Source organism: Pseudoliparis swirei, unplaced genomic scaffold, assembly GCF_029220125.1.
Source record: "Pseudoliparis swirei isolate HS2019 ecotype Mariana Trench unplaced genomic scaffold, NWPU_hadal_v1 hadal_25, whole genome shotgun sequence".
Taxonomy (NCBI): Eukaryota; Metazoa; Chordata; class Actinopteri; order Perciformes; family Liparidae; genus Pseudoliparis; species Pseudoliparis swirei.
The window spans coordinates 1,944,790-1,959,183 of NW_026613261.1; the positions used below are offsets into that span (position 1 = coordinate 1,944,790).

Below are 14,394 nucleotides of genomic sequence, written 5' to 3' on the forward strand. Positions count from 1 at the left end.
TAACTATATAACTCTATAACTATATAGCTCTATAACTATATAACTCTTTAACTATATAACTCTATAACTATATAGCTCTATAACTATATAACTCTATAACTATCTAGCTCTATAACTATATAGCTCTATAACTATATAGCTCTATAACTATATAACTCTATAACTATATAACTCTATAACTATATAACTCTTTAATTATATAGCTCTATAACTATATAGCTCTATAACTATATAACTCTATAACTATATAACTCTATAACTATATAGCTCTATAACTATATAACTCTATAACTATATAGCTCTATAACTATATAACTCTTTAACTATATAACTCTATAACTATATAACTCTTTAACTATATAGCTCTATAACTCTATAACTATATAACTCTATAACTATATAGCTCTATAACTCTATAACTATATTACTTTATAACTATATAGCTCTATAACTATATAACTCTTTAACTATATAACTCTATAACTATATAGCTCTATAACTATATAACTCTTTAACTATATAGCTCTATAACTATATAGCTCTATAACTATATAACTCTATAACTATATAGCTCTATAACTATATAACTATATAGCTCTATAACTATATAACTCTTTAACTATATAACTCTATAACTATATAACTCTTTAACTATATAGCTCTATAACTATATAACTCTATAACTATATAGCTCTATAACTCTATAACTATATAGCTCTATAACTATATAACTAACTCTATAACTATATAGCTCTATAACTCTATAACTATATAGCTCTATAACTCTATAACTATATAACTATATAACTCTATAACTATATAGCTCTAACTATATAACTCTTTAACTATATAGCACTATAACTCTATAACTATATAGCTCTATAACTCTATAACTCTATAACTATATTACTCTATAACTATATAGCTCTATAACTCTATAACTATATTACTCTATAATTATATAGCTCTATAACTATATAGCTCTATAACTATATAACTCTATAACTATATAACTCTATAACTATATAGCTCTATAACTATATAACTCTATAACTATATAGCTCTATAACTATATAACTCTTTAACTATATAACTCTATAACTATATAACTCTTTAACTATATAGCTCTATAACTCTATAACTATATAACTCTATAACTATATAGCTCTATAACTCTATAACTATATTACTCTATAACTATATAGCTCTATAACTATATAACTCTTTAACGATATAACTCTATAACTATATAGCTCTATAACTATATAACTCTTTAACTATATAGCTCTATAACTATATAGCTCTATAACTATATAACTCTATAACTATATAGCTCTATAACTATATAACTATATAACTATATAGCTCTATAACTATATAACTCTTTAACTATATAACTCTATAACTATATAACTCTTTAACTATATAGCTCTATAACTATATAGCTCTATAACTCTATAACTATATTACTCTATAATTATATAGCTCTATAACTATATAGCTCTATAACTATATAACTCTATAACTATATAACTCTATAACTATATAGCTCTATAACTATATAACTCTATAACTATATAACTCTATAACTATATAGCTCTATAACTATATAACTCTTTAACTATATAACTCTTTAACTATATAGCTCTATAACTCTATAACTATATAACTCTATAACTATATAGCTCTATAACTCTATAACTATATTACTCTATAACTATATAGCTCTATAACTATATAACTCTTTAACTATATAACTCTATAACTATATAGCTCTATAACTATATAACTCTTTAACTATATAGCTCTATAACTATATAGCTCTATAACTATATAACTCTATAACTATATAGCTCTATAACTATATAACTATATAACTATATAGCTCTATAACTATATAACTCTTTAACTATATAACTCTATAACTATATAACTCTTTAACTATATAGCTCTATAACTATATAACTCTATAACTATATAGCTCTATAACTCTATAACTATATAGCTCTATAACTATATAACTATATAGCTCTATAACTATATAACTAACTCTATAACTATATAGCTCTATAACTCTATAACTATATAACTCTATAACTCTATAACTATATAACTCTATAACTATATAGCTCTAACTATATAACTCTTTAACTATATAGCACTATAACTCTATAACTCTATAACTATATTACTCTATAACTATATAGCTCTATAACTATATAGCTCTATAACTCTATAACTATATTACTCTATAACTATATAGCTCTATAACTATATTACTCTATAACTATATAGCTCTATAACTATATTACTCTATAACTATAACTCTATAACTATATAAATATATAGCTCTATAACTATATAGCTCTATAACTCTATAACTATATAACTATATAGCTCTATAACTATATAGCTCTATAACTATATTACTCTATAACTATATAACTATAACTCTATAACAATATAAATATATAACTATATAGCTCTATAACTATATAGCTCTATAACTATATAGCTCTATAACTATATAACTATATAGCTCTATAACTATATAACTCGAGCTGTTGACTGTAAAAATCAGACCCTTCTATCTACCGCGGGAGTTTACTGCAGTCGTTCTGAGTGTAGTCTACATTCCCCCCCAAGTAGATAAGGCTACTGCTCTGGATGAACTGTATGGAATTATCAACGGTCTGGAGAATGTGCACCCAGAGGCAGCCTTTATTGTGGTTGGGGATTTCAACAGAGCCAACATGAAGAAAGTCCTGCCTAAATACTATCAGCACATTGACTTCTTCACACGTGGAGATCAGACCCTTGACCATTGTTATACGACATTCCGGGGCAGTTACAAACCCTCCCCGCCCTGCTTTTGGTAAAGCTGATCACACCTCCATTCTTCTGCTCCCCGCATATAGACAAAAGCTAAAACAGGTCAGACCGGCTGAGAGGACAGTCCACCAATGGAGTGACGAGGGTGTGGCGACTCTCCAGGACTGTTTTGACAACACTGACTGGCTGATGTTTCGGGAAGCAGCAGATGGGGACATTAATGAGTATACAGACACTGTTTCCAGTTACATCCAATATTGCATTGAGGACATCGTCCCGAAGAAGACTGTCCGGTCTTTCCCTAATCAGAAGCCCTGGGTTGACGCCGCGGTCCGGACCCACCTTAGAGTCCGGTCTGCTGCCTTTAACTCCGGGGATCCTGATCAGTACAGGAAGTCCAGATACGACCTTTTGAGGGCCATCAAAGCTGCAAAGAGGACATACAGGAGCAAGGTGGAGTCTAGCTACCATGGCTCTGACCCCAGGCGCATGTGGAGTGGATTAAGAGCCATTACAGACTACAAGGGGAGGGGCTGCAGTGAGACCCAGTCCTCTGTCCTTCTTCCAGACCAGCTGAATGCTTTTTACGCTCGTTTTGAGAGGGACAGTGACCCCCCTGCAGCGGAGCTACCTGAGGGCCCAACCAGTGGTGTGCCTACTATAACTGTAGCAGAGGTGAGGCGCTGCTTCAATAAGATCAACCCTCGCAAGGCACCTGGCCCGGATGGCATATCAAGTAGGGCCCTCAGGGGTTGCGCTGACCAGCTAGCGGGGGTCTTCAGCGACATCTTCAACCTCTCCCTCAGCCTGTCTGTACTCCCCACATGCTTCAAACGGACCACCATCGTCCCTGTGCCCAAGATCACCAAGGTCACCTGCTTGAATGACTACCGCCCGGTAGCACTGACCTCTGTGATCATGAAGTGCTTTGAGCGGCTGGTCAAATCATTCATCTGCTCCTTGCTGCCTCCCACCCTGGACCCGATGCAGTCTGCATACCGGTCCAACAGGTCTACAGACGATGCCATAGCCCTGACCACGCACACCGCCCTCACCCACCTGGACAAAGGGAATACATATGTGAGGATGCTGTTCATTGACTACAGTTCAGCATTCAATACCATCATCCCCTCCAGACTCGTCTCCAAGCTCGTGGACCTGGGACTCAGCACCTCCCTATGCAAATGGGTCTTCGACTTCCTGACGGGGAGGCCACAGGTGGTGAGAATCGGTGACCGCACCTCATCTACAATAATCACCAACACAGGCACCCCCCAGGGCTGTGTGCTCAGCCCCCTCCTGTTCTCCTTGTTCACACATGACTGTGTAGCTACGCACAGCTCCAACCTCATTGTCAAGTTTGCTGATGACACAACCATTGTGGGCCTCATCACTGGCAATGATGAGTCAGCCTCCAGAGAGGAGGTTGCTACCCTGACTACATGGTGTCAGGATAATAGCCTCTCTCAACATCAGCAAGACAAAGGAGATGATTGTGGACTTTAGGAGACGGCAGGTGGAGGAGCACCCCTGCATATCAACGGTTCTGCAGTGGAAACGGTCAGCTGCTTCAGGTTCCTCGGGGTCAACATCAGCAACGACCTTACCTGGTCTGCTCACACAGACAAGGTGGTCAAAGCGGCCCGGAAGCGCCTCTTCTTCCTGAGGAGACTGAAGAAGTTTGGCATGGATTCAGTCATCCTCACCAATGTCTCCAGATGCACAATAGAAAGCATCCTGACTGGGTGCATCACAGTGTGGTATGGGAGCTGCACAGCCAAGGACCGCAAGGCCCGACGCCGTGTGGTCAGGACTGCGGAGTTCATCATCGGTAGGGAGCTCCCTGCAGGACACAGACCACACGATGCCTCAGGAAGACTGGCAGGATCCTAAAGGACTGCCATCATCAGCCTTCAGCCTGTTCACCCCGCTGCCTTCTGGAAGGCGTCCCGTAGGATCCGGTCTCGCACACAGAGACTGGAGAACAGTTTCTTCCCGAGAGCCATCAGGCTGCTCAATGGACACTGACACACGATCGACACTTTTGCACTCGACACTTTACACACACTGTCACTTTCAGCCTTGTACTTACACTTACACTTTCTATTGCACTACCTGCTTTCACTTCCTGCTACTCCCATTGTCTGTAGTCTAGTTATTATGTGTATTATATGTATATATGTTAGTATTATGTTCAGAGTTCTTGTACAGTGTGTATGTCATGTTATGTTATGTTATATTATGTTTGCTATGGTAGTTGTCGTGGTGCCTTGTCCTAAGAATTTCAGTGCCCAGTCTGACCCTGTGTCATTCTGTGTATCTGACAATGAAAGACTTGACTTGACTTGACTAACTCTATAACTATATAACTCTAACTATATAACTATATAGCTCTATAACTCTATAACTGTATAACTCTATAACTATATAACTATATTACTCTATAACTGTATAACTATATAGCTCTATAACTCTATAACTATATAGCTCTATAACTATATAACTATATAACTATATAGCTCTATAACTCTATAACTATATAGCTCTATAACTATATAACTCTATAACTCTATAACTATATAGCTCTATAACTATATAACTCTTTAACTATATAACTATATAACTATATAACTCTATAACTATATAGCTCTATAACTCTATAACTATATAGCTCTAACTATATAACTCTTTAACTATATAACTATATAGCTCTATAACTCTATAGCTCTATAACTCTATAACTATATAGCTCTATAACTATATTACTCTATAACTATATAGCTCTATAACTATATTACTCTATAACTATAACTCTATAACTATATAAATATATAGCTCTATAACTATATAGCTCTATAACTATATAACTATATAGCTCTATAACTATATTACTCTATAACTATATAACTATAACTCTATAACAATATAAATATATAGCTCTATAACTATATAGCTCTATAACTCTATAACTCTATAACTATATAGCTCTATAACTATATAACTATAACTATATAGCTCTATAACTATATTAGTCTATAACTATATAACTCTATAACTATATCACTCTATAACTATATCACTCTATAACTATATTACTTTATAACTATATAACTCTATAACTATATAGCTCTATAACTATATAACTCTATAACTATATTACTCTATAACTATATAACTATATAGCTCTATAACTCTAAAACTATATAGCTCTATAACTATATAACTCTATAACTATATAGCTCTATAACTATATTACTCTATAACTATATAGCTCTATAACTATATAGCTCTATAACTATATAACTCTAACTATATAGCTCTATAACTATATAACTCTATAACTATATTACTGTATAACTCTATAACTATATAACTCTATAACTGTATAACTCTATAACTATATAGCTCTATAATTCTATAACTATATAGCTCTATAACTATATAACTCTATAACTATATAGCTCTATAACTCTATAACTGTATAACTCTATAACTATATAACTCTATAACTATATAGCTCTATAACTCTATAACTATATAACTCTATAACTATATAACTCTATAACTATATAGCTCTATAACTCTATAACTATATAACTCTAACTATATAACTCTATAACTCTATAACTATATAGCTCTATAACTCTATAACTTTAATGCTGGTCTCGTGTCTCCAGGGTTTAGTGCCCAGCAGACATCGTCTCACCATGTGTCAGATGGCGGTCCAGTCCTCTGATTGGATCAGGTGAGACTCCTCCTCTCTTTGGTAGACCACTCTAGCCACGCCCACTTTCACTTACTGCAAACCAGCGAAGAGATATTTAATTATACTATCAGATGTTTAGTTATAAAATGAGCTCATATATGTTATGATGTCCTCTCTCACATGTCTCATGTCTCACATGTCTCATGTCTCACATGTCTCACATGTTGTCTCTCATGTCTCACATGTCTCATGTTGTCTCTCATGTCTCATGTTGTCTCACATGTTTCACATGTCTCGTGTTGTCTCATGTCTCATGTTGTCTCTCATGTCTCACATGTTTCACATGTCTCATGTTGTCTCTCATGTCTCACATGTCTCACATGTTTCACATGTCTCACATGTCTCATGTTGTCTCTCATGTCTCACATGTCTCATGTTGTCTCACATGTTTCACATGTCTCACATGTCTCATGTTGTCTCTCATGTCTCACATGTTTCACATGTCTCATGTTGTCTCACATGTCTCACATGTTTCACATGTCTCATGTTGTCTCTCATGTCTCATGTTGTCTCTCATGTCTCACATGTTTCACATGTCTCACATGTCTCATGTTGTCTCTCATGTCTCACATGTTTCACATGTCTCATGTTGTCTCTCATGTCTCACATGTCTCATGTTGTCTCACATGTTTCACATGTCTCATGTTGTCTCTCATGTTTCACATGTCTCATGTTGTCTCACATGTTTCACATGTCTCATGTTGTCTCACATGTCTCATGTTGTCTCTCATGTCTCACATGTTTCATGTTGTCTCTCATGTCTCATGTTGTCTCATGATGTCTCATGTCTCACATGTTTCACATGTCTCATGTTGTCTCTCATGTCTCACATGTCTCACATGTCTCATGTTGTCTCTCATGTCTCATGTTGTCTCTCATGTCTCACATGTTTCACATGTCTCATGTTGTCTCACATGTCTCATGTTGTCTCACATGTTTCACATGTCTCATGTTGTCTCATGTCTCATGTTGTCTCTCATGTCTCATGTTGTCTCGCATGTCTCATGTTGTCTCACATGTTTCACATGTCTCATGTTGTCTCTCATGATGTCTCATGTTGTCTCACATGTCTCATGTTGTCTCTCATGTCTCATGTTGTCTCTCATGTCTCATGATGTCTCTCATGTCTCACATGTTTCACATGTCTCATGTTGTCTCTCATGTCTCATGTTGTCTCACATGTCTCATGTTGTCTCATGTCTCACATGTCTCATGTTGTCTATCATGTCTCACATGTTTCACATGTCTCATGTTGTCTCACATGTCTCACATGTTTCACATGTCTCATGTTGTCTCTCATGTCTCACATGTCTCATGTTGTCTCTCATGTCTCACATGGCTCATGTTGTCTCACATGTCTCATGTTGTCTCTCATGTCTCACATGTCTCATGTTGTCTCTCATGTCTCATGATGTCTCACATTTTCACATGTCTCATGTTGTCTCTCATGTCTCATGATGTCTCTCATGCCTCATGTTGTCTCTCATGTATCACATGTCTCACATGTCTCATGTTGTCTCACATGTCTCATGTTGTCTCACATGTCTCATGTTGTCTCTCATGTCTCACATGTCTCATGTTGTCTCACACGTCTCACATGTTTCACATGTCTCATGTTGTCTCATGTCTCACATGTCTCATGTTGTCTCTCATGTCTCACATGTCTCATGTTGTCTCACATGTCTCATGTTGTCTCTCATGTCTCACATGTCTCATGTTGTCTCACATGTCTCATGTTGTCTCTCATGTCTCATGATGTCTCACATGTCTCATGTTGTCTCACATGTCTCATGTTGTCTCTCATGTCTCATGATGTCTCACATGTCTCTCATGTTGTCTCACATGTCTCATGTTGTCTCACATGTCTCATGTTGTCTCTCATGTCTCATGTTGTCTCACATGTTTCACATGTCTCATGTTGTCTCTCATGTCTCACATGTCTCATGTTGTCTCTCATGTCTCACATGTTTCACATGTCTCACATGTCTGATGTTGTCTCACATGTTTCACATGTCTCATGTTGTCTCTCATGTCTCACATGTCTCACATGTTTCACATGTCTCACATGTCTCACATGTCTCACATGTTTCACATGTCTCATGTTGTCTCTCATGTCTCACATGTCTCATGTTGTCTCTCATGTCTCATGTTGTCTCACATGTCTCATGTTGTCTCTCATGTCTCACATGTTTCACATGTCTCATGTTGTCTCACATGTCTCATGTTGTCTCTCATGTCTCATGATGTCTCACATGTTTCACATGTCTCATGTTGTCTCTCATGTCTCACATGTTTCACATGTCTCATGTTGTCTCTCATGTCTCACATGTCTCATGTTGTCTCTCATGTCTCACATGTCTCATGTTGTCTCACATGTCTCATGTTGTCTCACATGTCTCATGTTGTCTCTCATGTCTCATGATGTCTCTCATGTCTCATGTTGTCTCACATGTCTCATGTTGTCTCTCATGTATCACATGTCTCACATGTCTCATGTTGTCTCACATGTCTCATGTTGTCTCACATGTCTCATGTTGTCTCTCATGTCTCACATGTCTCATGTTGTCTCACACGTCTCACATGTTTCACATGTCTCATGTTGTCTCTCATGTCTCACATATCTCATGTTGTCTCACATGTCTCATGTTGTCTCTCATGTCTCATGATGTCTCACATGTCTCATGTTGTCTCACATGTCTCATGTTGTCTCTCATGTCTCATGATGTCTCACATGTCTCATGTTGTCTCACATGTCTCATGTTGTCTCTCATGTCTCATGTTGTCTCTCATGTTTCACATGTCTCATGTTGTCTCACATGTTTCACATGTCTCATGTTGTCTCTCATGTCTCACATGTCTCATGTTGTCTCACATGTCTCATGTTGTCTCATGTCTCACATGTCTCATGTTGTCTCTCATGTCTCATGATGTCTCACATGTTTCACATGTCTCATGTTGTCTCTCATGTCTCTCATGTCTCATGTTGTCTCACATGTCTCATGTTGTCTCTCATGTCTCACATGTTTCACATGTCTCATGTTGTCTCTCATGTCTCACATGTCTCATGTTGTCTCTCATGTCTCATGATGTCTCTCATGTCTCTCACATGTCTCATGTTGTCTCTCATGTCTCACATGTTTCACATGTCTCATGTTGTCTCTCATGTCTCATGTTGTCTCACATGTCTCATGTTGTCTCTCATGTCTCATGTTGTCTCATGTCTCATGTTGTCTCACATGTCTCTCATGTTTCACATGTCTCATGTTGTCTCATGTCTCATGATGTCTCATGTTGTCTCATGTCTCATGTCTCATGTTTCACATGTCTCATGTTGTCTCACATGTCTCTCATGTCTCACATGTCTCATGTTGTCTCTCATGTCTCATGATGTCTCTCATGTTTCACATGTCTCATGTTGTCTCACATGTTTCCATGTCTCATGTTGTCTCTCATGTCTCCATGTCTCATGTCTCATGTGTCTCACATGTCTCATGTTGTCTCACATGTCTCATGTTGTCTCTCATGTCTCACATTGTCTCACATGTCTCATGTTGTCTCACACATGTCTCATGTTGTCTCTCATGTCTCACATGTCTCATGTTGTCTCATGTCTCACATGTTTCACATGTCTCATGTTGTCTCACATGTCTCATGTTGTCTCTCATGTCTCACATGTTTCACATGTCTCATGTTGTCTCACATGTCTCATGTTGTCTCTCATGTCTCACATGTCTCATGTTGTCTCACACGTCTCACATGTTTCACATGTCTCATGTTGTCTCTCATGTCTCATGTCTCATGTTGTCTCTCTCATGTTGTCTCACATGTCTCATGTTGTCTCACATGTCTCATGTTGTCTCACACGTCTCACATGTTTCACATGTCTCATGTTGTCTCTCATGTCTCACATTGTCTCACATGTCTCATGATGTCTCACATGTCTCATGTTGTCTCACATGTCTCATGTTGTCTCACATGTCTCATGTTGTCTCTCATGTCTCATGATGTTTCACATGTCTCATGTTGTCTCACATGTCTCATGTTGTCTCTCATGTCTCATGTTGTCTCTCATGTTTCACATGTCTCATGTTGTCTCACATGTTTCACATGTCTCATGTTGTCTCTCATGTCTCACATGTCTCATGTTGTCTCACATGTCTCATGTTGTCTCTCATGTCTCACATGTCTCATGTTGTCTCTCATGTCTCATGATGTCTCTCATGTTTCACATGTCTCATGTTGTCTCTCATGTCTCACATGTCTCATGTTGTCTCACATGTCTCATGTTGTCTCTCATGTCTCACATGTTTCACATGTCTCATGTTGTCTCTCATGTCTCACATGTCTCATGTTGTCTCTCATGTCTCACATGTCTCTCATGTCTCACATGTCTCACATGTCTCACATGTTTCACATGTCTCATGTTGTCTCTCATGTCTCACATGTCTCTCATGTCTCACATGTCTCATGTTGTCTCTCATGTCTCATGTTGTCTCATGTCTCATGATGTCTCTCATGTTTCACATGTCTCATGTTGTCTCACATGTCTCATGTTGTCTCTCATGTCTCATGATGTCTCTCATGTTTCACATGTCTCACATGTCTCTCATGTCTCATGTTGTCTCACATGTCTCATGTTGTCTCTCATGTCTCACATGTCTCTCATGTCTCACATGTCTCATGTTGTCTCTCATGTCTCATGATGTCTCTCATGTTTCACATGTCTCTCATGTCTCACATGTTTCACATGTCTCATGTTGTCTCACATGTCTCATGTTGTCTCTCATGTCTCACATGTTTCACATGTCTCATGTTGTCTCACATGTCTCATGTTGTCTCTCATGTCTCATGATGTCTCTCATGTTTCACATGTCTCATGATGTCTCATGATGTTTCTCATGTCTCATGGACCCAGTCTGATGTGATGAGTGTTGTGGTGCAGGGTGGACCCCTGGGAGTGTTACCAGGACACCTGGCAGACCACCTGCAGCGTGCTGGAGCATCACCGAGACCTCATGAAGGTGAGGACCGCTTCTCCTTTCATTGGCTTGAAAATGTCTCAAATGACTCAAGACCTTCACGGTGAGTGTCGCGGGGGGTTGAGTCTCAGGGTGAGGAACCCGCCTGGTCTGCACCAGGATGGAGCACAGGGCGGTTCCATGTGGACTTGGTGGACGTTGTGGTCCTCAGGTCTCGTGGTGGTCTTCTGGGCCTGGGGGGTTGACCGTTGTGGTCTTCAGGTCTTGTGGTGGTCTCTGGGTCTAGGGGGTTGACCGTTGTGGTCTTCAGGTCTCGTAGTGGTCTCTGGTCCTGGGGGTTGACCGTTGTGGTCTTCAGGTCTCGTGATGGTCTTCAGGTCTCGTGGTGGTCTTCAGGTCTAGTGCTGGTCTTCAGGTCTTGTGGTGGTCTCTGGTCCTGGGGGTTGACCGTTGTGGTCTTCAGGTCTCATGGTGGTCTCTGGTCCTGGGGGTTGACCGTGGTGGTCTTCAGGTCTCGTGGTGGTCTTCAGGTCTTGTGGTGGTCTTTAGGTCTCGTGGTGGTCTTCAGGTCCTGAGGGTTGACCGTGGTGGTCTTCAGGTCTCGTGGTGGTCTTCATGTCTCGTGGTGGTCTCTGGTCCTGGGGGTTGACCGTGATGGTCTTCAGGTCTCGTGGTGGTCTCTGGTCCTGGGGGTTGACCGTGGTGGTCTTCAGGTCTCGTGGTGGTCTTCAGGTCTCGTGGTGGTCTCTGGTCCTGGGGGGTAACCGTGGTGGTCTTCAGGTCTCGTGGTGGTCTTCAGGTCTTGTGGTGGTCTCTGGTCCTGGGGGTTGACCGTGGTGGTCTTCAGGTCTCGTGGTGGTCTTCAGGTCTCGTGGTGGTCTTCAGGTCTTGTGGTGGTCTTTAGGTCTCGTGGTGGTCTTCAGGTCCTGAGGGTTGACCGTGGTGGTCTTCAGGTCTCGTGGTGGTCTTCAGGTCTCGTGGTGGTCTTCAGGTCCTGAGGGTTGACCGTGGTGGTCTCAGGTCCCGTGGTGGTCTCAGGTCTCGTGGTGGTCTTCAGGTCTCGTGGTGGTCTCAGGTCTCGTGGTGGTCTCAGGTCCCGTGGTGGTCTCAGGTCCCGTGGTGGTCTCAGGTCCCGTGGTGGTCTTCAGGTCCCGTGGTGGTCTCAGGTCTCGTGGTGGTCTTCAGGTCCCGTGGTGGTCTCAGGTCTCGTGGTGGTCTTCAGGTCTCATGGTGGTCTCAGGTCCCGTGGTGGTCTTCAGGTCCTGAGGGTTGACCGTGGTGGTCTTCAGGTCTCGTGGTGGTCTTCAGGTCTCGTGGTGGTCTTCAGGTCCTGGTGGTCTCAGGTCTCGTGGTGGTCTCAGGTCCCGTGGTGGTCTCAGGTCTCGTGGTGGTCTCAGGTCCCGTGGTGGTCTCAGGTCTCGTGGTGGTCTCAGGTCCCGTGGTGGTCTCAGGTCCCGTGGTGGTCTCAGGTCTCGTGGTGGTCTCAGGTCCCGTGGTGGTCTCAGGTCCCGTGGTGGTCTCAGGTCTCGTGGTGGTCTCAGGTCCCGTGGTGGTCTCAGGTCTCGTGGTGGTCTCAGGTCCCGTGGTGGTCTCAGGTCTCGTGGTGGTCTCAGGTCTCGTGGTGGTCTCAGGTCTCGTGGTGGTCTCAGGTCTCGTGGTGGTCTCAGGTCCCGTGGTGGTCTCAGGTCCCGTGGTGGTCTCAGGTCTCGTGGTGGTCTCAGGTCTCGTGGTGGTCTCAGGTCCCGTGGTGGTCTCAGGTCTCGTGGTGGTCTCAGGTCCGTGGTGGTCTCAGGTCCTGTGGTGGTCTCAGGTCCGTGGTGGTCTCAGGTCTCGTGGTGGTCTCAGGTCCTGTGGTGGTCTCAGGTCCGTGGTGGTCTCAGGTCTCGTGGTGGTCTCAGGTCCTGTGGTGGTCTCAGGTCTCGTGGTGGTCTCAGGTCTCGTGGTGGTCTCAGGTCCCGTGGTGGTCTCAGGTCCGTGGTGGTCTCAGGTCTCGTGGTGGTCTCAGGTCCTGTGGTGGTCTCAGGTCCGTGGTGGTCTCAGGTCCTGTGGTGGTCTCAGGTCTCGTGGTGGTCTCAGGTCCCGTGGTGGTCTCAGGTCTCGTGGTGGTCTCAGGTCCCGTGGTGGTCTCAGGTCTCGTGGTGGTCTCAGGTCCGTGGTGGTCTCAGGTCTCGTGGTGGTCTCAGGTCCTGTGGTGGTCTCAGGTCTCGTGGTGGTCTCAGGTCCGTGGTGGTCTCAGGTCCGTGGTGGTCTCAGGTCCTGTGGTGGTCTCAGGTCCGTGGTGGTCTCAGGTCTCGTGGTGGTCTCAGGTCCCTGTGGTGGTCTCAGGTCCGTGGTGGTCTCAGGTCCTGTGGTGGTCTCAGGTCCGTGGTGGTCTCAGGTCCTGTGGTGGTCTCAGGTCCGTGGTGGTCTCAGGTCCGTGGTGGTCTCAGGTCCGTGGTGGTCTCAGGTCCCGTGGTGGTCTCAGGTCCCGTGGTGGTCTCAGGTCCCGTGGTGGTCTCAGGTCCCGTGGTGGTCTCAGGTCCCGTGGTGGTCTCAGGTCTCGTGGTGGTCTCAGGTCCCGTGGTGGTCTCAGGTCTCGTGGTGGTCTCAGGTCTCGTGGTGGTCTCAGGTCCCGTGGTGGTCTCAGGTCCCGTGGTGGTCTCAGGTCTCGTGGTGGTCTCAGGTCCCGTGGTGGTCTCAGATCTCGTGGTGTTCTCAGGTCTCGTGGTGGTCTCAGGTCCCGTGGTGGTCTCAGGTCCCGTGGTGGTCTCAGGTCTCGTGGTGGTCTCAGGTCTCGTGGTGGTCTCAGGTCCCGTGGTGGTCTCAGGTCTCGTGGTG

General features: G+C 42.1%; 1 protein-coding gene across 1 annotated transcript in view; it reads left to right on the plus strand.

Annotated features, from left to right (window-relative positions):
• nmnat2 (nicotinamide nucleotide adenylyltransferase 2) overlaps positions 1–14,394 on the plus strand; it is a 28,251-nt gene that overhangs the window by 8,535 nt on the left and 5,322 nt on the right. Inside the window, exons 3-4 of the mRNA XM_056410569.1 lie at positions 6,510–6,577; positions 11,541–11,619. Of these exons, the coding sequence (XP_056266544.1) occupies positions 6,510–6,577; positions 11,541–11,619 (147 nt within the window). The remainder of the gene's footprint in view (positions 1–6,509; positions 6,578–11,540; positions 11,620–14,394) is intronic.